This window comes from Vigna umbellata, chromosome 4, assembly GCF_029865625.1.
Source record: "Vigna umbellata cultivar VRB3 chromosome 4, Vumbellata_1.0, whole genome shotgun sequence".
In the NCBI taxonomy this organism is placed as follows: domain Eukaryota; kingdom Viridiplantae; phylum Streptophyta; class Magnoliopsida; order Fabales; family Fabaceae; genus Vigna; species Vigna umbellata.
The window spans coordinates 36,529,918-36,553,546 of NC_142168.1; the positions used below are offsets into that span (position 1 = coordinate 36,529,918).

Genomic DNA, 23,629 nt, shown 5'->3' on the forward strand with positions numbered 1-23,629 from the left:
AATGAAATCAAAGGGTTATATTGTTTGATGGTAACTAAATGAAGGCCACAGTCATCTAGCTAGGAACAAAATTATCACATTCTTACATAACACTTTCAAAGGAAAACTCGATTTAATAAACTTAAAACAGACCATAAACTATCACTGTATTGGACAACATAAAATAACTAAGCACACTCAGATTACTACTAACATAATTTAGAACATGCACACTACTAACACAAGGATTACAAAGATTCATAATAGTTTGGAGGTAGGCGTGGCTTAACCAAAACCTCCAGTGGAGTAGCTCTCGTATTGACAAATCCAAACAACTCAGTCATATCAACAGGTTCAGTCGAAGGATTTGAGATGTCAAAGGAATGCAACATATTAGCCAATGTGAAATGAAGCACGTTTAAGCCAAGGGACATTCCAGCACACATTCTTCTCCCACTTCCAAAGGGTAACAACTCAAAATGTCGACCTTTCAGATCCACATGTTCGTGAGTGGTAAGGAACCTTTCTGGTTTGAATTCTAATGGATTTGACCAAACACTAGGGTCTCTGTGGATCTTCCACAGATTATGCATTAGTCGAGTTCCCTTTTTTATGTGGTAGCCACCTAAGATGCAATTTTCTGTGAATACACGAGGTGATGAAAGAGGTGCTGGTGGATACAATCGTAATGTCTCTTTCACTATGGCTTGAAGATACACAAGTTTGCTTATCTCTGATTCTCTTATGTATCCATCTTTCCCAATATGCATGTCAATTTCTTCTTTAGCCTTTTCCATTGCAAGAGGATTTCTTACTAGCAGACTAAGTGCCCATGTAAGAGTAACAGCAGTTGAATCAGTTCCACCCAAAATCAATTCCTGCAAATATTTTCAAGCTTCATCAAGAGTTCTTCGAACAAAAACAGGAAATACTATTCAATCTTTGACAGAATACAATTTTGCTTCCATGTCCATGTTCATAGCATTTTAGTAAATGGCTCATTATTATACTTACCAGGGTAGTGGCTTTGCAAATGGTATCAGCATCAAACCCATGAATCGGAGCCCCATTAAGTGCTGAAATCATCACATCCATGAAGTCTTGATCGCCCTTAACCTTTCCACCCAAACCATTCTTCTCACGGTGCTCCTCCAACCACTCACTCAAAAACTTGTCCATTTCCTTAGCCGTTGCTTTCATGGCCTTCTCATGGCCCCCCAAATCCAACCACCTCAAGCAAGGAACCCCATCAGCCACAGTGAAAGTGCCCATCAAATTCATGAACTCATCTAAATTCTTCATAAACCTTTCTGCCTTCTCCTTGCCCTCCACATGCGCCACACCAAAGTACCTCTTCCCCACCACCATCCTCACTATTATATTGAAAGTCAAATGTTCAAACCATTCTTTCATGTCCACCAAAGTAGCAGCACCATAACTAGATTCATTCTCCTTCTTGTTGTTTACACTAGTATAGCATAAATCGTATAGCTCTTTGAATGAGGTTTGAATCTCTGAGATACGAATGTGGCTGAGTTGCTCTATTCTGCGGTTGGAGAGAAACTCAACAGTCACAATCTTTCGAAGCTCTCGCCAGTAAGGTCCGTATGGAGCCAACCCTACGAAGGCTTGGTTGTAGGACATGACTTCCACAGCAACGAGTTTAGGGCGTGATGAAACGGCAAGGTCGTTTGTGGTGAAGAGTTCCTTGGACATTTCCCAGTTGCTGAGCACCAAAGCATCTTTCAGACCGAGTTTGATGGTGAACAAGGGTCCATACTTGTCAGCCAAAGCAGCCAAAGTTCTATGGGGTGTTTTTGAACCATTTAACAATGAAAGATGACCAAGTATTGGCCATGCACCTTTCACTGTTGGAGCTCGTTTCTCAGAACAAATTCTACGATGTAGATAGAAAAATAACAAGATTAGAGAAAGAAACGATGCAATAAGAGTGGTGGTGTTTAAGGTTAAGCAATTTAGGAGAAAGTCCATTTTTGCTTGTTATAAGGTGGAATGTCTTGGAACTGTTTTTCTTTTCTTTCTGCTTTTATAAGGAAAGCATGGGTCTAAGCTTTGTGCACGGCCACATGTTTGACCAATATGGCGTCATTTTTTGTTTATAATAATGAATGGAAGCTTGTGTGGAATAGTCAAAATTTTTGTAATGCTGTGTATGAAATATAAGATATTCTACTATAGACAACTTTTTGTTACTTGATCTGCAAGTACTATAATATATTAGTAGATAGTTCTGCATAATGGAGACAAAACTGGGAGACACAAGAAGGTTATCATAAATATTTCAAATATTGATTTTTTTTATAAAAAAAGTACATTTTTTTAATTTTTAAATAACTTTTTATATTACTGTAATATTTTTTATTTTTGTTCCTACAAAATTAAAATTCAGTATTTCTATTCTTATAACATTTATTTTTACTGTACACAAAACTTATTTTAGGAAACTCTGAAAGTTTTACATTGACCAAACCCACCTATGTTTATTTTAAGGTGGCTGAAGCGAATAATTGGACAACCTTGGTGACCAAGGATAGTTGACCAGGAAAGATAAAAGTGTAGCAATGATATTGACTCCTGTGACCCATAACAAGACCAACGCATTAATGCATCTTTGGCATTCATTATAACTAATTATAATCAAATAGAAAGAAAATAAAAAGAAAAAGGAAAGAGCAGAAAATAGTTATAATTCGTTACTGTAGAAACATGAAAAATAAATTTTTTATATTTTTTGAAAAATACAGTTTGAAATATATTAAAAAGTTTGTTAATTACGTATTTTAGAAACATTATGAAAAAACATATACTTATAAATATTACATTGACCAACGAACTTGATTGAAGAATAGAAAATAAAAAGATAACGTGATAATGAGAAAACAAAATTATATTCGTTCAACCTAAAATCTACTAAATTGCATCAAAATATTTATAAAATAAGTTATTTATAAAAGAGGCACCCAAGATCAGTGTCTGCAAAGTGCAAGTTCTCTAATTAAGAAAAATGTTCGGTAAAACAGATGTTTTATAAATTTGTTTCTGTTATTAATAAAATAAGTAGTTAAAAATGATCTTAGAGATCAGACTATAATTCATAAATTAGTTATAAATTTTGTTATAGAATATAGATTATTTTAGATATTAATAAATTTTAATTTATATAATAATGTTTAAACGAGTCATATAATAATTAACTATATTTTTTTTAATTATTTGACGGGTTATTTTTCAGAAAAAAAATAATTCTAATTGGAGTATTGATTCTCTAATTTGTCAATTTAGTACTTTTAAATTGACATTTGTAAGACATGGTTTATAATTGAATACTTCAAATATTGATTTTTTTTATGAAAAAAATACATTTTTTTAACTTTTTAATAACTTGTGATATTACTGTAATATTTTTTATTTTTGTTATTACAAAATTAAAATTCAGTATTTCTATTCTTACAACATTTATTTTTACTGTACATAAAACTTATTTTAGGAAACTCCGAAAGTTCTACATTGAACAAACCCACTCTACTAGTTTATTTTAAGGTGGCTGAAGTGAATAATTGGACAACCTTGGTGACCAAGTCATATGACCAATAACAAGACCAACGCATACATACATCTTTCCCATTGATTATTAATCAAATAGAAAGAAAGGAAAAAAAAAAAGGTACAGTTTGAAATATATTAAAAAGTTTGTTAATTACGTATTTTAGAAATATTATGAAAAAAACATATATTTATAAATATTACATTTGCCGATGAACTTAATTGAAAAATAGAAATAAAAACATAACGTGACAATGAGAAAAAAAAAATTATATTCGTTCAACCTAAACTCTACTAAATTGTATCAAAATAATTATAAAATAGTTCAAGTTATTTATACAAATAATCACTACGATATATTGACGTAAATTGTGCCTAAATATTAACAAGGAACTCTAATAATATAGCAATTTAATTATATTAGAATTTAAAAGTCAATTTGATATTTTTTTTACGTTATATATCTTAGTACTGAATTGTAATTGGGATGTATGTACGGAAAAAATGAAATAGTAAAAATTAAAAATTAAAAATCAAAATTATCTGTTTTTTATTTAACTTTTTTTTTTAAGTGTTCAAACAAAAGTACGTTTGAGAATTTAGCAAAGTTCCTCAAAGTCGAAACTTTGTAAAAATAATGTAAACAAATTTATTTTCGTATTGATGTTGGTTGTGGTAAATTCTCTTCAAATTTACAAGGGAAATAGGAGATAATATGATTCATATACAGGAAAGTAATTAATCAATACAAAATCAGATACACATGAAACATAAAATCTCTATCTTTCAGTCACTTCCGCTGATAGAAACTCCAATATAAGAGTGACTGTGCTTGCATTAGTGACACCCGCCTGCTAATCAAGTGCAAGTTCTATAATTAAGAAAAATGTTAGACAAACAAAATTTTTACTTGTAAATTAGTTTCTATTAATATTAAAATATAAGTAGCTAAAATTTTGATAATGATCTTAGAGATTAATTAACACTATAATTTATAAATTAATTATAAATTAACTATAAATTTTATTAATAATAGAGATTATTTTAGATAACAATAAATGTTATTTTATAAAATAGTGTTTAAACTAGTCAATATAATAATTAATTATATTTGTTATTTAATTTCTTATAATGAATTAATTTTTGAAAGAAATTAATTTAAGTGATTTTTGTTGGTATTCCAATTTAATTTTTAATTATTTGTTAAGATATTTTTCTGAAAGAAAAAATTCTAATTGGAGTATTGATTCTCTAATTTGTCATTTTAATACTTTTAAATGGACATTTGTAAAACTTGGTTTATAAACTGAGTACCACTTGTACCATGTTATCTTAATAGATTTTTGTTTAGTAAAAAAAATCATTCAGGAAAATTACATGTTAGAAAATCATGAGTTTTCAGTTTAAGTTGGAGGTTTTATAAAAATGAAAAAGATACCCATGGATAAACCTAGTTATCATATAGTTACTGACCTTTAAATATGAGAAGGATTTCAAAAGGAAAATAATATTTGGTAGTGTAATAGAAATCTTTTCCTGCGGATTAACAAATAATACTTCAATATATTAATATTTTAGTCCTATTTATTTGAATATTAGTTGAGTTTCATAATTTTTCTGTTGTTGGATTTAATCCGATTTTTGAATTAGTAAAAAAGTAGATGGATTCGTGTTCCAAAGTCAAAGGTTAATTGTTTTAGAAGAACAATGTTAACTCAAGGTAGAAGGGTTGAGTGAATCATTTAAAAGATAGAAAATGTTAGAAAAAAGAGAGTAGAATTTTTATTTATTTATTAAAAATAACATAGAAATTAAATATTTATTTTAAAATGATAGAAAGTATATTATGATCTTACTAAAAAAATATTAAAAAAAGTAAAACTATTTATTTTAAAATGAAAAAAAATACGAGAATTGTAAAATAAAATGTAAAAAGATTTTGTTTTTTTTAATATTTATATAAGTGGATATTATTTTTTCTGGATCAGGTCAAAACATAGGATTCTCTGTCTAAAACCAAGACATAAAAAAGAGTTGCAAAATTTCCAATAAAGGGATCCAAAATTTGATGTGAGTGTATAGACTCACGTCTCAAGGAGAGCATATTAGGGCAATGAGACACTTCGCAGCTTCTGCTAATGACTCTGTCTTCGGCTTTTGCTCAATGCTTCGTAAGTTTCACATAAGTACCAAACTATGGAGAAGGAGTTGCACTACCCATGCCATTTGCCATGCTACAAAGGTAGGTACCTTTTGCATTTTAAACCTTAGTTGCAGTTTTTTTAAGAGAAAAACATTATTTTGGTCAGGAGTGTAAACTTAAACCAAATAATTTCCAAAGAATAAGTTTAAAAGAGTATAGAAGCATGAGAAATGATAGCAGACAGAATACACCAGATAATGGTAGCAGACACCAAGATAGAGTAAGAGATGGATGAGAGAATAATGTAGATATGATGATGATGAAGAATTAGAGAACACATGATGATTGTTAAACAATAAAATGCATAGAAGTGTGAAAATGGACGCTCGTATACTAGAAGGCACTTTGAGTTGAGGGAGAAAGAGACAGAAGAGCAAATAGGTTAAGATATGAATGATGATATCACATAATTAGAAGAAAGAAATAGAGAAAGAATTCTGAGTGTTGAACAATATAAAATTATAGAATTATTAAAATGATGCATAGACAGGACTAAACAATTTGAGAGAGAGATGAGAGAGAATATTGTAAGATAAGTAATATGATGTGATGAAAAGAAAAAGTTAAAATGAGGAGTGTTAAGTGTTTGACCTGTTGAGATATCCAAATAAAATCATTTCTGATGTGTTTATGTTACTTTACTAAGTTTTGTCTTTGTTATAATCAACCACGCTTTTGAGCTCCAGTTAATGTGATTATGATTCCAACACTGTATCTTTTGCCGTGAAGTCAAAGGAAGAACTGTTGGTGGTTGTTGGGGGTGGGGCAGCTGGGGTGTATGGAGCAATTCATGCCAAGACTGTGGCACCCCATCTTAGCGTCGTAGTTATTGAGAAGGGAAAGCCTCTCTCCAAGGTTGTGTCACAATGCCATCATGCTATTCAATTTCTGTGCAATGTTCTCATTCTCTGTTATTCTTCTCGTTGGTACTGTCTGCAGGTGAAAGTTTCTGGAGGAGGACGGTGCAATGTGACTAATGGGCATTGTGTTGACAATATGGTAGGTAGTCGTGCTCTCCTTGTGAAGTTAAAAACATATACGTTTTTTTGTGGGATAGTCTGTTAACTGTCTTGCACTAGCATATTACTTTTTCGTTCTCGGAGCATTTAGAGAAATGCAACAAGTTAATTTGGTGTTTGTAATAAAATGCAGGTGAGCAGGTCATTCTACTGGTTTCTTTCCTATGAGGAATTAATAAATTGTCAGTTTTGGTTTGTTTTGTTGTGTCTTGCATGTAATTACTTTATTGGATTGCCATAATGAAGCTTGAATGTTTTGAATATGATTAGTTTGTAGATTTTGGCAGAAAACTATCCGAGAGGTCACAAGGAACTGAGAGGGTCTTTTTTTAATATACATGGTCCAGCGGATACAATGTCATGGTTTGCCTCTCATGGAGTGGAGCTGAAGGTTTTCCTGTGAAAAAAAATGCTCATTGCTTGTTTCTGTTTCAACTTCCCAGTGTGCATTTCTGATTCATGATTAACTGCTCTTAGGTTGAGGATGATGGCAGGGTATTTCCTGTCAGCAACAGCTCTTCTTCTATAATTGATTGTCTCATGTCCGAGGTGAAGCAAAGGGGAGGTATGTGATATTAAACTACCATCCTTGAGATTGAATTAAGACAGTTCCCAAAGAGGTTGCAACTAAGGGGGACTAGGGGTAACCACAATTAAGGTGGCTTCATATTTCACAAATTTCTATGACCAAGAACATTTATTATCTCAAATGCAGTGAAAGTTACCAAAATTTAATTTTACATAAAATACAATATACAATATAAAAAATTATGGTATGAGATCATTCTCACCTGTTGTCTGATTGCTTTCTCCTTGGGCATCAGGTAGATTTTTCTTTGTTACCAAATGATTGAGCTTTGGAAAATATATGTATCTCTATGAAAGTTTTTTTACTTTTTTTTCATATAAAGCAATGATATGTTTTTTCTATTTGTTGGAGTTCTCACAAGATGAGAATTGTTCTCCACTTATATTATATACATTATTTTGGTTATATTGTATGATAGTGGAATCTCCGACACTATTTATTAAATGTAATTCCTTAAAATCCACTCTATATGAAAGTTTTCACTCCACAAAATTGATTCCACACGTCTAGCACTACTGAGCTTGATATGAGTATAACATCTTGAGTGACCCTTTTAATAGATCTAAAGCAGGCTTCGATATCATCCTACAAAGTAGTTTAGGCCTAACTTAATCTTTCAAAAGTGGTTTTTAAGGTGGAGTTTTTATCTACTTATATAATATAATTGAGCCATATCTTTAGTCATTCTGGAACTTGGGTTTTTTCTAATAGATATTATAAACATCGACATCTGTTTGTGTTTTACAGTCATTTGATTTCAAGATTTCTATGATGTACGTTGAATTTGTCAGTGCTGAACTCTGTTTTCTCAAATAGTTTCTCTGCAGACCAGAAAAGCTGTAGCAGCAATATCAATTTTATCTGGTGGCAAATTCCTTCTCGAGATTCAGCAGCACACATCTGTTCATGTTGAACGTGTTGAAGCTGATTATCTATTGATTGCTAGTGGTAGTAGTCGTCAGGTTGTGGTGGATAATTGATTTATTTGAATTAAGAGGAATGAATCTTGTCATATTTTCTTAAACCAGTTTCTTTCTGTCATAGGGTTATACTCTTGCATCTCAGCTTGGTCATTCAATTGTAGATCCAGTGCCAAGCTTGTTTACTTTCAAAATAGAAGATTTGTGTTTGCGGGAGTTGTCTGGGGTAAAGTATCAATTTGTGAAGTTCTTGCTGTATGATAGTAAGAAACCTTAAGTTCTGGTTCCTTTTATAAACCTTTTTCTTTTTCTGCGGCCTTCCTGCTTTCTTTAGTATAGTTTTTCAGTATAAGCATGCTTATTTATTTTTATTGTGTTAATGAGACTTTCTATCATTCTTTTCTGACTATAGACTGAGAAAGGAGAATGATAGGTTTGGTATTGTATATAGGAGAAGGAAGAAACTAGACAGTTAATACAGTTATCATTTTATAACTGTAACAGACATTATATAAAGTCTGTTTTGGTGCTAGGAAGGGGTCTGGTCTGTTTTTCCTTGAGTGCTAGGAGGGGCTAAGAAGAGTGAGCTCGAACACCTCATTGGTGTCTGTTGTATAACAATCCAGGATCAAGGGATTTGATATATGGAAATCAAACCGTATTAATGTAGTCAGATTTATGCTGTTAATATTAGGATTTGATGTCATATGAATGCATTGTAGTTTGTTGTATAGTTGTATTTCTTTCTTTGCTTCTTTTTAGCTATATAATTTATTGGAATAATTATTTTCCAGATTTTTAGGCCATATTAGTGTTCAGAATTATTCTCCTATTCCTATTTATACCTCCTGGTGAGTTTAAGCCGGTTTTTAGGATTAAATTAAGCACAGTCCATTTCTAACATTTAACAAAGCTTTCTGCTGTTTACAGGGTATTTATAGTTAGTTTCCACCATGTATTGCCATCTCTAGAGGAGGGTATTGGAAACTCTTATATCTCTATTTCAATTATTACTAGGGTATAACCCATATACTTGTTGGACAACTTCACGGTATGCCAATTGGTCTTAAGACAATGTTTGATATAAGATAGGAGAACAAGAAGTGTGGAGGTCTTTCTAGCCATCTATTGCACATAGTCCTTGCTTAGTACTTCATTCACGGTTTTGGCTTCAATTTGATCACTACACGGAGTCATTTACATTCTATTCATTTACACACTGCATTCTTCATTTGGCCATCATGTTATATGTATAGGGAATTCAAATTCATTATTCATGATTAGTACCTATAGAGTTGTTTCTGCATAAATTAAGCTTCTTTTCTACTCATTATTTGGTTTCCTTAACTGTCAGGTTACATTCCCTAAAGTTAAAGTGAGGCTAAAATTGGATAGTGTCCAAAAGAATATACCTAAGCTTACACAGGTATGCTTTGTTATAACCACAGGTCAAAACTAGTTTACCCTGGTGCTGTTATTACAACAGATTAAAAATTGAAAGACCATGATATTGTCAAATTTTAGGTTGGTCCCATGTTAGTTACACATTGGGGGCTCAGTGGACCTGTTATTCTTCGGTTATCTGCTTGGGGTGCTCGTTTACTGTTCAGTTCAAGTTACAAGGGTAAGGAAAATCTTTCCCAATATTCTGCGTTTGGAATCTTTAAAATTATTATTAAAATTTAAATCAATTCTGGTATGAAACTTCTTGACATAATAGTATAGGGTTTCAATTCATTTACAAATCATTCTGTTTAATATCTTCTAATGTTTGTAACTTTTTGGTAGGATTTGAAATCATTTTCACTCAAGCAAATTCTTTTATATTCTACAGTGTTCCAACATCTCCACTTTCCTTTTACAGATATTTTATAATTTGGATGCAGGCAAACTTTTTGTGGATTTTATCCCTGATCTGCATGTGGAAACTTTGAAGTCAATTCTTTCTCATCACAAGCTTCAATATGCGGTAAATTATGGCTCTATGTACTCTCTACAAAATTCTACAAATCTATATTCCATTGTATTAAGTTAGACGTGGAAGGTGATTTTATGATTTTGCTAATGAGATTCTTATCTTCGTCAGTTAATATTTATAGCATAAATCCATTTATCTGGCTCAACATTTTATGGAACTTGCGTGGTTAAGGAAGAAAAAATTGGAAATTGGAATGTCTAATATGAGTCTGCAAAATGGGTTTGCATGGTAGATGCACTCTATTTAATATTGTTGATGTAGTATAAAGTTGTATCAAGACAGCCACAATCATGCTATAGTTTTCTTCTTTCCTCAAATTTTCTTTTAATTGAGTTTAGGAACTTGCATTAATTCAATGTTAAGCAGTTTGACAAACACTAGTTCCATGTAAATTTCGATTATCGTATCCTTCACTAAAAAGTTGCAACCTGTGTCCACATTGGTAGCACTAAGTTGTTTTGCTTGTGCCATTGCAGAAACAAAAGGTACTTAATTCATGTCCTCCTGAATTTGGCCTAACAAAAAGATTTTGGAGCTATGTGCTGGAAAGACAGGTTTCACAGAAATTCCTAGTTTTTTTTTATGGAAAACAGTGTGTTTTAAATCCCTATACTTTCATTAAACTTGGTATTGGTCACTGCTTTTAAATTGATGAACTTTGTCCTGCAATTTTTCAAAATATATGAATTTACTCCCTCTTCATGCTTAAACTTAGCATTTGATAATGGTATTTTACTTCCAAGAAATTGATAGAGGAACTAAATTCACCTATTTTCTAGAATTGGAGGACCATGTTCATTTATTCGAAAGTACAGAGATTAAACTCAAGTTGGCTGAAAATATAGGTTGCAAAAATACATTTTTCTTTTTTTACTAATTTAGTGTTGTAACTAAAAAATCTTGAGAAATTATATAAATAATGTTCATGTGTAGGGTTTAAGTGGAGATGTCTTGTGGGCTTCTATGTCAAATAGTTCATTGATGTCCATAGGTTCTTTATTAAAGGACTGCATATTTGAAGTGACAGGCAAGGTAAGGTTTCTTATCCTTTCTTTAGTGTTACTTAATTCTGTTCATATATTTTTTATTTAACATTTCTTCTGTCCTATCAAAGGGTCAATTTAAGGATGAATTTGTTACTGCTGGTGGTGTTCCCTTATCAGAGGTTCTCTTTGTTAACTTTCTTCACTTTTTCCTTCTTCCTTCCTACTCTAGCTTCCATTAATTAGCAATATTATTTAACTGAATATTTTTTTAAATTTTTCTTTTAAGATTTCGCTTAATACAATGGAAAGCAAAGTTTGCCCACGTCTATTCTTTGCTGGAGAGGTATATCAAATTTACAAAGTTGTCTTTATTTCAATTTTTGAAGAAGTAGAACTAGAAAATGTTACATGTAGAACAATTCATACAACGGTTGTTTGTGTATGTCTCTTTCGTCAATTATTTATCACATATCAGAGTGATAGAGAAAGATAAACACAAAACTGTTGTGTAAAACATTAAGGTCTTGGTATCCATTAATTATTTAAACATGCGTTAGCAAAAAGAATCAAATCAAATTAATGAAAATTAGGACCAAATTGAAAAAAAAAGTATTAGAACTAAATTGAATAATTCAATGAAAATAAGAATCAAATTAGCATCTAAGCCAAAATCTTCTCTTTTAATTCCTTAACTAAGGTAAAGAATTGCCAAAACTATAAACTTTTGCATGTTTATCACATCTCAAACTATACAAAATGATAATGCAATATTAAATGTCTGCAGATTCTGAATGTTGATGGGGTAACTGGTGGTTTCAATTTCCAGGTAAAATGCATGTAACTATACTAATGAAGGCTTAATTGACATGATTATTGATAACCTGGAATTCCAATTTTCTAAGTTATTACTAATAAAATCTTGTATGCCATACATGTTGAATTGTTCAATTCTTACCACCATAAATAACAATTTTCTTGGTCTTGAGGTATATTCTTGTCTGAAATTTCTATTCAACTTCAATTGCCATTGGATATTCTTGTGCTTTTTTGTTGCCCCATATTTGACGTTTTGTTTAAAATACATAAATCTCAAAGTTTTATAATTTAGCATAATTTGAGGGTCCAGTTTTCCTTAGAACCATGGAATCATTCACTTTGTCATAAAAAGAAAAAGGAGAACAACTTTTTGACTAATCGATTGATGTCTGATGGTAGAGTGAAGAGTCAAGAGAGAGCTTCTTCATTGATTTTCCTTTTTTTCTCTGTGCAGAATGCATGGTCAGGAGGATTTATTGCAGGAACCACTATTGGTGGATTAGCACTTGAATCTTGTATAGGTTTAAAGTAAATGCTAATTTGCAAATTGCATGCTTTTGTTGGCAACTTGGTTTCTCTTTTCTGGGTGCCAATGAGGACAAGTACTGCATTTTGCTTTATTTTTAGCATAAGCATAGTTTAGTGGACGAGATTTGATACCAAATCCATTTATTGTACTGTTCGTTTACTAAAATTTGATTGTTCATGGAATACATATTTATATATAAAAAATTAGAAATGGCAAAAAAAAGACCAATTTGACCCGTTTAAATCCGGTTTGTCAACCTAATTAAAAAAACGGGTCAGGCTAAATAAAAAGGAAATGCTAAATATTAAATTGAAAAAGGAAATGCAAACCAACATCAATTTTTTCATTAATAATAATTGAAAATGAATGATCATTATAGTTTCATGATAACCACTAAGACTGAGCTCTTTGCATTCATACTAATAATACTTGAAACTACCAATAGAAATTTTCTCCTTGGAATTCCTTTCCATAGTTTTTCATCCATATACACATCTTTCATATAAACATAACAGGCAAACACATGAAACCACTCAACATTCATCAAAGTACAAGAAACAACCCAACAAAAGATCACAAAACAACATAAAACACCTTAAACCAAGACTTAAAAAGGGCGTTCAGCGCCAAAAATAGGGCTTTTAGCGCCAAGGCCACTGGAAAGTGGCACTCAAGCGCCCAGAAAGAGACATTATATCAGTTGACAACACATTGTGTTTTATGGTTTTGATACACCTAAAATTTATTTGAATGATCAAATTGGTTCTTTAAACATTAGAGTTTATGTGAAAACACATTTATATGTAAAACTAAGTAACCCTTTGATCATTAGACCCGTAACTAGGTGCATTAAGTTATTTGACATCTCCAAAAGTATCCAAACTCAAATCTACACCTTCTAACATCAAATTATGCAAACTAAAGGTCTGAACAAGTCATAATAGACTCGTTACATACTCCAACACCTCATTTTCATCACAACCCCTACACTTTAGATTTTCACTAGTTAAAACCTCTAAAATGGACTAAAACGCGATAGAAAAGATCAACATATGAACCAAGTATCATATCCACCTCAAATTTTCCCTAACTCAACACTTAAACAAGTCCTAATTGACTTAAAAATTGATCCTAAACTTCTGGTTTTCCCACCAACCATTATCTCAAAAACTCGTCTATTAAAACCCCTAAAATACACTTTAAACAACATTGCAAACACGCTAAAAATGACTACCACTCCATTCTAAAACATATATAAGCTGATTCTCATCCTAAACAAATCACAAAAGACTAAATTAACTGTCCTAAACCTCAAATTCTCACCATAGACCAATATTTTATGAAATCACCTCTCAATCCTCCATTCTCGACCAAAATTGACCTATAATTCTACTCATACATTTCCTCTTAATATTTTAACCAAAATTAACACAAATACCATCATATCAATTGCATTTCACAAGGTCATTCCAAGTTCACACAGAAATCACACAAAGCATCAACATCATTCATTCATTATCCTTTATAAACCACAATTAACACCAAAACAAACATTTTATACATAACCAACCATTTATACAACAACATAAATACCTACAGTCATAATTTCATACATTATAATTCAATTTAAATACAAACACTAGCTTCCCTTACCTTAGAGAGGACACTACCAAGCTCTATATGGTACACTACCCTTGCTTCGAGTTCAAGGAACTCTAGAAATACCTACAAATTATCAAATCGTGATCGAAGTGAGTCCTTAAGACCACATACTAATAAAAACCAAGAATAGAGTACGAATGATACATGCCAAGGGGTTCCTAAGCATGATCATAGACGGAGAACAAAAGAAAAAAAGGGTAGAAACTTACTTACTCTAAACCACAAACTGATTGGATAGGAATGAAAATTACTCAATTGTGATCTCATAGACACTTCCTGATCGTTAAACAAATGATCGAAGAATTAGATTTATTAGACAAAAGGTAGAGAAACTCAAGAAAGGAGTTTTTAAATAGATGATTTATGTTTTAGATAATGAGAGGAGTTTAAGAAATTTTATTTATATTATTAAATTATTTTAAAACTAAAATACTCAGTCTCATTATTTTAAAACACTTATAAATTCTAATACTTTATTTTTAGATTCTTACATTAAACAAATTATTTTTTAATTAGGTTTAATTTGAGTCATTTAATAACGTTTATAAATTTTATCATAAATCGGGTTTTGAATTCATAAATGCAAGTTTCAATTTTAAATTAATGTAATTATATTCCATCAAGTCATCCTCATATCAATTCATTTATATTATCGCTCTCAATAAATACACAAAAGAGTAATATCATTGAGTTCGTCGTTAAATAACCAAATGACCAAAGCACAAAATCAAACAATGCAGAAAAAATGGACAGGACCCTGGAAATGGAAATTGAGAGCGACACAAAGGGAAAAGAGAGAAAAAAATGAAAGCAAATGAAGACCGTGACGGAACTGAGAAAGATAGATAAAGGCAAGGGATGACGACACATGCATATATAAGTAAATAATAAAACATGAATAAATAATTCATTTAATATAAAAAAATTAATTATATTAATTTTAAACTTGTTAATATAATTAAACATGGGATTATTTTGTTTTTTTGTAAACATTCAAAACAAATGACAATTATTAAAAACAGAAAATGTGCTCAATTAATAATTATTAATGAAATTTAAAAACAAATTAATAAAATTAAAATTATTATATTGATTTCTTTATTAAATTAAAATTAACATGTATATATTAATATAAGAATAAACTTCATAAAATATTAAAGAATATATAACAACGATTATTCTTGTAACTATTACCATTTAATATTTTAATAATGACTATGGTTATTAAATGAACATAATGTAAAATTGATAATTCTCTTAAAAATATTAATCTGATCAGTAATTTTACTATTTTGTTAATGGCTTGGTTAGAATTATTTTAAAATATCATTAGTAGCTAATGTTGTGTTTGCTTTCACGTAATGTTACGAAGTAGTTTGTTTTTAGTTATTTGTGTTGACTTGCGAAAATAAATTTGAAGAACTGAAATTCATTCTCACACGGATGAAAAGTTACAAGGGAAAAATAAGAAACTTCAACATATAAATCATGGATAAAAATATAACTTTTTATAGATAATTGAACACAATAAAAAATTAAATTTATTCTTATTTTTGTAGTAAATCAGCTTGAAAACAAAAACAAATACATAAAATAATGAAATAATTCTTTAGAAAAACAATTTTTTATACGATAGTATAAACAATTTGTATTAATAATAAATAAATTTTATTTTTTAAAATAATATTATTTAATGAAATAAAAATATAATATATTTTTCTAAATTTAATTTTATTAAATGACCAAATAATTAAAAACAAGGGATAAAGGTAAAAATGAAAAAAAAAGTATAAAAATTAATACTTTAAATATAAGTTATTTTTTAATAATTTATTAAATGATTAAATAATTAAAAATTATAAAATGATAAAATTAAGAGTGAAAAAAATAGTATAAAAAAAATTAATACTTCAAATATAAGTTTTTTTTAATAATAAAAATGTTGAAAATGCGTTAGAGAAAATTTCTTAATGATGATTAAAATGTATCTATGTGCAACGAATTAATTATTTATTTATTTTGAAAATCAACTTGTTAAAATAATTTTTAGAAATGCACGGATAAAATTGATTAACAAAATTTTTTTTATACATAATTAACGTTTTGGAGTTTGATATAAATATTTTAAATATAAATCATGGTTAAAAGCAATGTAATAGAAAAAGAAAAAAGAAAAAAATTAAAAATATCAAATGATTAAAAAATAATAATTGAAATCAAAAAAATAAACATGGATAAAAAGATAACTTCCTTGTTATTTTTTTTAGAATATAAAAAATGATATTTTAGAATTCACAGTGATTTTAAAATAGTGATACTCAATTAATTTAATAATAAAATATTTTAGTATAAATAGTTGTTATAAACGAATTTTATTATATAAACTAATTTTTTAGAGTTAACTACTTTCTATTTAAACTCTCTCACATTGTTTATTTGTTTAAAGATTGAAGAGTACAGTCTCGATAAAAACTACAATTTCACCAGGTTTAATTGTTGAACAAAGTAATTTTTCCTTTTACTCCTTTTATTAATCACTTTGGAGTTTTGTATGCATGTGGGACAATTTACTTTTGCATGTGAAGATTTAGGGTTTCTAAGGAACCTTTTTCCAATTAGGATCCTTAAGGCGGGATTGAATTATTGATATGCATATTCTTTGTGTAGATTATATTCATATAAGTGTTTAAGGGTATTTAAAATTGATAGACTTTAGTGTTATTCCTAAACAAATAAGTGAAGTTAGTTATTTATGAAATAATTGTGTTCTGTTGAGTAATTTGAGTAAAATTGTGGTTTAAATCTTTAAATGGAATGTATCTCTAAAATTTGACCCATTTAATCAATTGTAAGATTTATATTTTGCTAACTTATTTTGTCATATAAGAGGTAAAGATAAGATTTAAACATTTAAACTTATTTTTTAACGTCTCATTTTAATTTAATAAAACCACTAAGACGTCTCTCTTCAATTTAATAAAATCACTGAGACATTACATATTTAATCATTCAAAATAGTTAGCATATAATATAAGTACAATCATCTCCAAAAGAAGCAACCAAACATGAACAAAAAGAATATTTGTTATTCTAGACTGTGGGTTCTATTACATGTTACAATTTATCCATTCTTGCATCATCTTCTGCTTACACCAATAAATGGTGATCATCGCAAAATAAGAAATATACAAACAATAAATGGTACAATCAAAGTGAGGGTAAGTTAATGATAACTTTAAACATGCATAATTTAACTTCATAATAAAATGTCTACATAGTAAGATATCACACCCAAGTTAGCAGTTCATCATTCCAAAATTGCAAGGCAATCTCAAAACAATACAAACATAAAGCTAGACTCAATTATTCGAATTTATGCATTGACTCAAACATTAGAAGCTTTGCACTTGTCATAAAACCTCTTATGCATTGTAGTAAAAGCTTTGACTCCACCTAGCTTAACAAACCAATAAAATTTCGTTGTACAGGTTAAGTTAACTTATGGCATCACAAGGCGAGGGTCTCATCCTTAGTCCCACCATAAGAACCCCATTTAGCTTTCACCACCAAGACTACGACACTCTATGTGAGTTTGTAAGCTTATAAAGTATAAGATGATTTATGACCAACACCCCCTAACCAATGCATAACACTAAATTAATAAGGATTTGAAATTCTTCCTCAGAAGCTAAAACCCTAAATAATCATACAATTCACAACTTTACTTCATCCTTATTAAGCACTATCTCGTACAAAATTTCATTCATATGCATAAATCATAACTTAACAAATTTCAAATACTCAAAGAATCAGTACACAAACATTTATACACATATACATCAACAAACCATATATTTTCTTTTACTCCAAGATCAAACCAAAACCACAAATAAGAATGCTTTTCATGAAATAGAAACCTAAAATAAGTTAAACATAAGAGACAAAATTTTTTAACTACAAATATCAAATCAAATATCCCACTGGTCAAAATAACAATTCATGTGGCTAGTACCTGTTATCAAAATTTCACCTCGATTTGACGGTTAATGAAGCAAGAATCCTATTTTTCCCAAGATGATGCAGACCAGAAAACAGGAGGGTGTTTGACACTAGAAAAGTGGCGCCTGACACTACAAACCCTTGAAAACCACTTATTTGAGTGCATCCAACAGTTTAAAAATGGTGCCCAATGCCTCCAAGTCAATGGACATTGTCTTAGTGGTGCTTGACGGCGCTATAACAACACCCAACAATGTATCAGTATCCAGAACTTCTTATTTGAGTTTTGATTAAGAAATTTGTCTCCTTTTGAGTTAATCCTCACTTAGTAATTTTTCAAAATATCACAATACATACGAATAACACACATACCAAACATATTAAATCAAGTCCAGATCAAATTAAATCACAATTCAATACATACATACATACATATATATATATATATATATATATATATATATATATATATATATATATATAACTAACCAATTAGTTTAGCGTAAAACAAGTATAATTACTTTTTCTCACATGTGAAACATTAACAACTTTAATTGTCTAAAACTCCTTCCATTTCACATATGCTTTATCTACACATAGGGACATCACAAGAATGATCAGAATGATCAGAACCTATCATAAGGATCACTTATATGCTAGACATATTGATGATTCAAGTAGCACATGTAAGCAAGAAAAATCCACATGCAACAAAAACAAATTAGTCATACGAAATGGGAAAAAACAATGACTTACTCGATTGAAGAAATTTATTGGTCTAAATTGAAGAGCTCTCCACGATGATCACTTCTACGATCTTGAATCTTCAATGAGATGAATAGAAGGTAAGAACTCATACAGAGAAATCAAATAACCTTAGAAAAGTGACTTTTAGAGAAATAATGTATTTTAAAATAATTAAACTATTTTATAAAACTTCTTACTTATATAAATCCTTTTAATATTAAACCAACCAAATCTTACTATTTTTAAACCACTATTAATTCTAAAATATCATTTTTTTTAAATACTCACATTTTTACTAAAAGAAATGGTTATCATCTCTAGACTAATAAGAAAGTTTGAAAATAATTCTTCAACTAATGCTTTTGATTTATTAAATATTAGAATAAATTTATATTTAATAATAATTAAAATAATTTATTAAATAAAAAAAATTATAAGCAAAACACAAGCAAAATATTTAAAATTAAACCAATTTAAATTAAAAACAATTCAAATTCAGAACATTCTCTTAGTCCTCACAATTTCACTATAGGAACTGGTTATCGTCTCTTGACTAATAATAACCTAAACTAATAATTTTGAAAAAGATTTGTCAACTAATGCTTTTATTTCATTAAATATTAGAATACATTTTATATTTAACAATAGTTGAAATAATTAATTAAATAAAAATTCTATAAGCAAAACACAAACAAAATATTTAAAATTAAACCAATTTAAATTAAAAACAATTCAAATTCAGAATATTTTATATACTATTCTCATCCTCAAATTTATCACCAGGAAGTGTAGACAATATTGGATTTGAAAATTCAGCAATGCTTTATCATGGATAAAAGTTGCGTTCTTAATTATTAATTGACGAACTAATATTACAGTAACAAAAGGAGGATAAAAAAAGGAATCTTTTCCTGTTGTATGTTAACAAACAAAAAGTGTCTGGATGAGATAAAGAAAGTGCATCAAAAGCTTAAATAACAGATAAAAGTAATAAAAAAGCATATGATCTTATTTTAATTTAAACTACTACAAAATATAAAGCTAGTTGGGTCAATAATGTTGAGAAAGGTTTATTTGGATATTTTTTTATATAGTTTTAATCTGAAAAAACTACATATATTTCTATAAATTTAAAAAATATTAAACAATGTAATATTCAATGTAAATTATATAAGTGTCATGCAATCTCTCTGATATTGATTAATTCAAGCGTGGGATGGAGAATCACAATTAATATCCTTTTTCTTCATGATCTTCAATGTTGGTTTCCGTTATAAAGTTAGTATTATTTCTCATTTTTCAACTTCAAAGTGATATTTGTTAAAATACTTTGAAACTCAAGCCATTTATATGTTTTAATAGGTTATTAAAGTAAAATTTTAAATTCATAATATAATCATTCGTCTCTTTACTTTATTTCTATATTCATAAATTTTAAACATAACCTACAAGTTTCAAAAGTTAATAAATATATTTTACCTATAATTATGTTCAATTTGCATGTCTAATGAAAGCATAATCAATCAGTTTAGTGAGAGTCATCCAATTTGCAATAACTTAAAAGCAAAAAAGACTTTCCAATGTTATTCTAGAAACGTTTACTCCAGTCAATGATAGACTAATATGCAGTCAATAAAAGGTTTGATTTATATGTTACGAATAGTGTTTTAAATAAATTTCTATCTAAAAAATAGTCAATAATACACAACCATGATTTACCCCAACTTAACCAAATAAAAAAGAATTGTTGCAAAAAGTTTGAGTCCATGATAGTGACTAAGAAAGCAGCTTTAAGGAAAACGTAACAGTTGGGTTCACTTTGATGCTTTGGAATCAGAAAATCCCAAAATCCAATTCAACAACTTGTTTTATTCACCTTTTTCTACCCGTCTTTCTTCAAGTCTATTTCCTGCTAAAGGTTTAGCCCCCTCTTTTCCATTGCATATTCCAGCATCCCAAAATGCACATTCCCATTACAAACCAACAACATTTTTAACTTTTCACCAAAAATTCTTCAATGTTTTTAACTACATTCATTATTTTTCTTCTAAATATAAATAGTATTTTATGTCTTTAAAACTTTTATATGGAATTTTCCAACTTCTTTTTCTCTTATAAACTATTTATTCTCTATTTATATGATAATCTTAAATCCATATCACCAAAACTTTAAATATTTAAAATAACATATCCTATTTAAAATAAAACAATATAAAATAAATAAATATGTATTAGAAAGTATATAATTTACTAATTTTTTTAATCAGCCTTCATGAAACATTCCTTGTCTTAAGGAATTTGATTCGCCACAGTTAAACCAACGTACGGTGGTGACTGTTATACAGTGCTCACAACATTCTTTCTTTTTAAACGTTTATTTTTTGTTTCTCTGTTTTTCTTTTTATTTGTGCTTCCTTTCAGACTCAGTTTGTCTTTGTTGGAACAAATTTTCATTCAGTCGTTATTCATATATTTACCGAGACGCAACACTCAAACAGTTTCCGCCATTTTTCTCGGTGATCACGTTCACGCATTTTCTCTCGCGGAATGCGCAGGGATTCCGTTACGACGACACCGTTTCGTTGATAATTTATTGCCATTGGGTTCGAAGACGCCAGCGAGGGTGAATCGATCGCAGAGATGGCGGTGGCGCTCGCGGACAAGGTTAAGATCGGTGTCTGCGTGATGGAAAAGAAGGTGAAATGTCACTCAGAGGTTCTCTCTTTCATTAAACTTAATCAATCAATCTAGTTTCTTCGTCTTCTATTTCGTCTTTTGTTTTGCGTTTTGATGATTTGGTACTACGGCGGCTTATTTCGGATTTCGAAGCGAGTTTGAACTTCGAAGAATGCGCGCGATTCCCTGCCTCTGTTTTTCTGTCCTCATTGCTGGATTGGATTTTGCAGGTCTTCTCCGCGCCTATGGGACAAATTTTTGATAGGCTACAAGCGTTTGGTGAATTCGAGGTAGGTGAACGAGTTTGCAGTGTTCTGATTTTTTGTATCAGATGTGGTGGATTGTTGTTGAATAAACTAGAAATAACAGAGTTTGGATTATTCGATTTCTTTTTTAATGCTAATGTAAACCATATGAGTGAATAATACGAATCGATTATATTGTAATAGTTTATTTTCCTTTCACATTTTCAACATATACAAAATTGCAGTTGGTATTTACGCCACTTTTACTATAATTATAAGAATTCTCAAATCATCTATCACGTGAGATGCGTGATGATTCATTGTCAGCACATATACTGCTTACTCATAGGTTATAATGTATTTTTATGAGTTGACTCTTAATGCATTCTTAGTATAAAATATGTTATATTATGATATATAAATCTTAACTTTTAACCAAATTATAGTAAAAGTCAACAAACTTATCGGAACTTGATATTCTGTGATTACACGATAGAATACTCTCAAAGCTCAGTACATACTCCATACACTATTTATCCTGTTTCTATTATATATTATTTTGTTCGAAAGAAACGGCTGAGTTGGTAATTCTGTTTTCCATTTTTTTGCAATGTTTTTTCTGTTTATTTCTATTCTTATTTGATATTTTGTATTATTTGTAGGTCATACATTTTGGGGACAAGGTGATCCTTGAAGAACCAATAGAGAGGTATGATAGTCTTATTCGTATGGCTGGAACCTAGTTTGAACTATAAATTTGGACAGCAATATTTTGTGGTCCTGTTTGAGAAAAAAAAGTTTCACATGTGTATTCAGTCGACTCTCTTTTATTATAATGCATCCAACTTAGGGAATAGGAATGTAACAGTTGGGCAGACAGAAATTGGGAATGCAAGCAAGGTGAAACTTGTGTAATTATAAGGTTATCAACGAAAAATACAAATGAAAATAAACTAAACATTCCCTAAGTTTTAGTTTTCACCATGGGAAAATGATGGAATTTTTTAGGACGTGGAAAGTTTTATTCACATGTATCAGTTAAACATTTATAATATCTTATTGTATGTTCGTGATAACATTCTTTTAAGTTATTTTGCTACTGTTTGTGTTTGCTATAACATTTATTTTTACTGGAGTTTGAGATTGCTGAAGTGTTTAAACTTTGTTGATTTTGGAAGGAACTATTAACAACAGTGCCAACTTTCTTTACAGCACGCATCTATATGAACTGCTTAAAAGTTCCACGATGACGTGACATCATTAATTGTATTTGTACTTGCCACATTTAAGTTACAGCTGAACTGTTTTATTTTTGTTGACCTTGTGGATGTTTGAGGCTATGTCGTTCCAGTAATGTTTAAATATTGTGTTATTTCAGCTGGCCAATATGTGATTGCTTGATTGCTTTCTATTCCTCGGGATATCCCCTTCAAAAGGCAGAGGCGTATGCTGCTTTAAGGAAGTAAGCTTGTTTATTTACCAACTTCATTTGATTTGAATATTAAATGTATGTCTTGTTACTCACCAGCCTGTATAAGATAGTGTAAGAGCGTTAAAAGTTGGGTTATTAAGCACTAAAATGTTCTTGAATTACATATAAGCCCATGAACAGCTACATCCGTGATGGTCAAATTCTTGTATAAATATAATATGACAATAGATATATGCTAGCTTATCGACAATCATCTTCTCAAAAAAGAAACCTTTTTTTTCTGGT

At 29.7% G+C, this 23,629-nt stretch overlaps 3 protein-coding genes across 8 annotated transcripts in view; 2 read left to right on the forward strand and 1 right to left on the reverse strand.

The window, feature by feature from the left end:
• LOC124821972 (cytochrome P450 82A3-like) lies at positions 1 to 2,004 on the reverse strand. The gene is made up of 2 exons (XM_047293914.2): positions 994 to 2,004; positions 1 to 857 (listed from the first exon to the last, which is right to left on the reverse strand). The coding sequence occupies exons 1-2, from the start codon at positions 1,969 to 1,971 to the stop codon at positions 228 to 230; spliced, it is 1,608 nt and encodes a 535-aa protein (XP_047149870.2). The 5' UTR covers positions 1,972 to 2,004; the 3' UTR covers positions 1 to 227.
• A 3,580-nt stretch (positions 2,005 to 5,584) lies between these two features.
• LOC124821973 (FAD/NAD(P)-binding oxidoreductase family protein) lies at positions 5,585 to 12,767 on the forward strand. 2 transcript variants are annotated; one of them, XM_047293915.2, is made up of 16 exons: positions 5,586 to 5,785; positions 6,476 to 6,601; positions 6,686 to 6,745; positions 7,043 to 7,156; positions 7,243 to 7,330; positions 8,171 to 8,316; positions 8,399 to 8,500; positions 9,629 to 9,700; positions 9,799 to 9,898; positions 10,161 to 10,243; positions 10,729 to 10,806; positions 11,186 to 11,284; positions 11,367 to 11,417; positions 11,525 to 11,581; positions 12,023 to 12,064; positions 12,509 to 12,767. In XM_047293915.2, the coding sequence occupies exons 1-16, from the start codon at positions 5,657 to 5,659 to the stop codon at positions 12,584 to 12,586; spliced, it is 1,425 nt and encodes a 474-aa protein (XP_047149871.1). In that variant the 5' UTR covers positions 5,586 to 5,656; the 3' UTR covers positions 12,587 to 12,767. The 2 variants fall into 2 exon arrangements, with proteins under 2 accessions (XP_087968579.1, XP_047149871.1); XM_088112453.1 differs by lacking the exon at positions 12,023 to 12,064 and having other exon boundaries at positions 5,585 to 5,785.
• An 8,531-nt stretch (positions 12,768 to 21,298) lies between these two features.
• Positions 21,299 to 23,629, forward strand: part of LOC124848904 (inositol hexakisphosphate and diphosphoinositol-pentakisphosphate kinase VIP2-like) — a 33,661-nt gene continuing 31,330 nt past the window's right edge. Inside the window, exons 1-4 of one of the 5 annotated variants that reach the window (XM_088111677.1) lie at positions 21,299 to 21,706; positions 21,898 to 21,957; positions 22,575 to 22,621; positions 23,291 to 23,374. In XM_088111677.1, coding sequence (XP_087967803.1) covers positions 21,632 to 21,706; positions 21,898 to 21,957; positions 22,575 to 22,621; positions 23,291 to 23,374 — 266 coding nt within the window. In that variant the 5' untranslated portion in view covers positions 21,299 to 21,631. Of the gene's footprint in view, positions 21,707 to 21,897; positions 21,958 to 22,574; positions 22,622 to 23,290; positions 23,375 to 23,629 lie in introns of those variants that run through there. The other 4 variants (XM_088111674.1, XM_088111675.1, XM_088111676.1 and 1 more) reach the window with 4 other exon arrangements.

Bases quoted from the DNA above. Each gene is read 5' to 3' on its own strand.
- LOC124821972 (XM_047293914.2), bottom strand. From the start codon at position 1,971: ATGGACTTTCTCCTAAATTGCTTAACCTTAAACACCACCACTCTTATT. The intron at 858-993 runs GTAAGTATAATA...AAATATTTGCAG, and splicing joins TTTGCAAAGCCACTACCCTG to GAATTGATTTTGGGTGGAAC.
- LOC124821973 (XM_047293915.2), top strand. From the start codon at position 5,657: ATGAGACACTTCGCAGCTTCTGCTAATGACTCTGTCTTCGGCTTTTGC. The intron at 7,157-7,242 runs GTTTTCCTGTGA...AACTGCTCTTAG, and splicing joins CTCATGGAGTGGAGCTGAAG to GTTGAGGATGATGGCAGGGT. The intron at 11,418-11,524 runs GTTCTCTTTGTT...TTTTCTTTTAAG, and splicing joins GTGGTGTTCCCTTATCAGAG to ATTTCGCTTAATACAATGGA.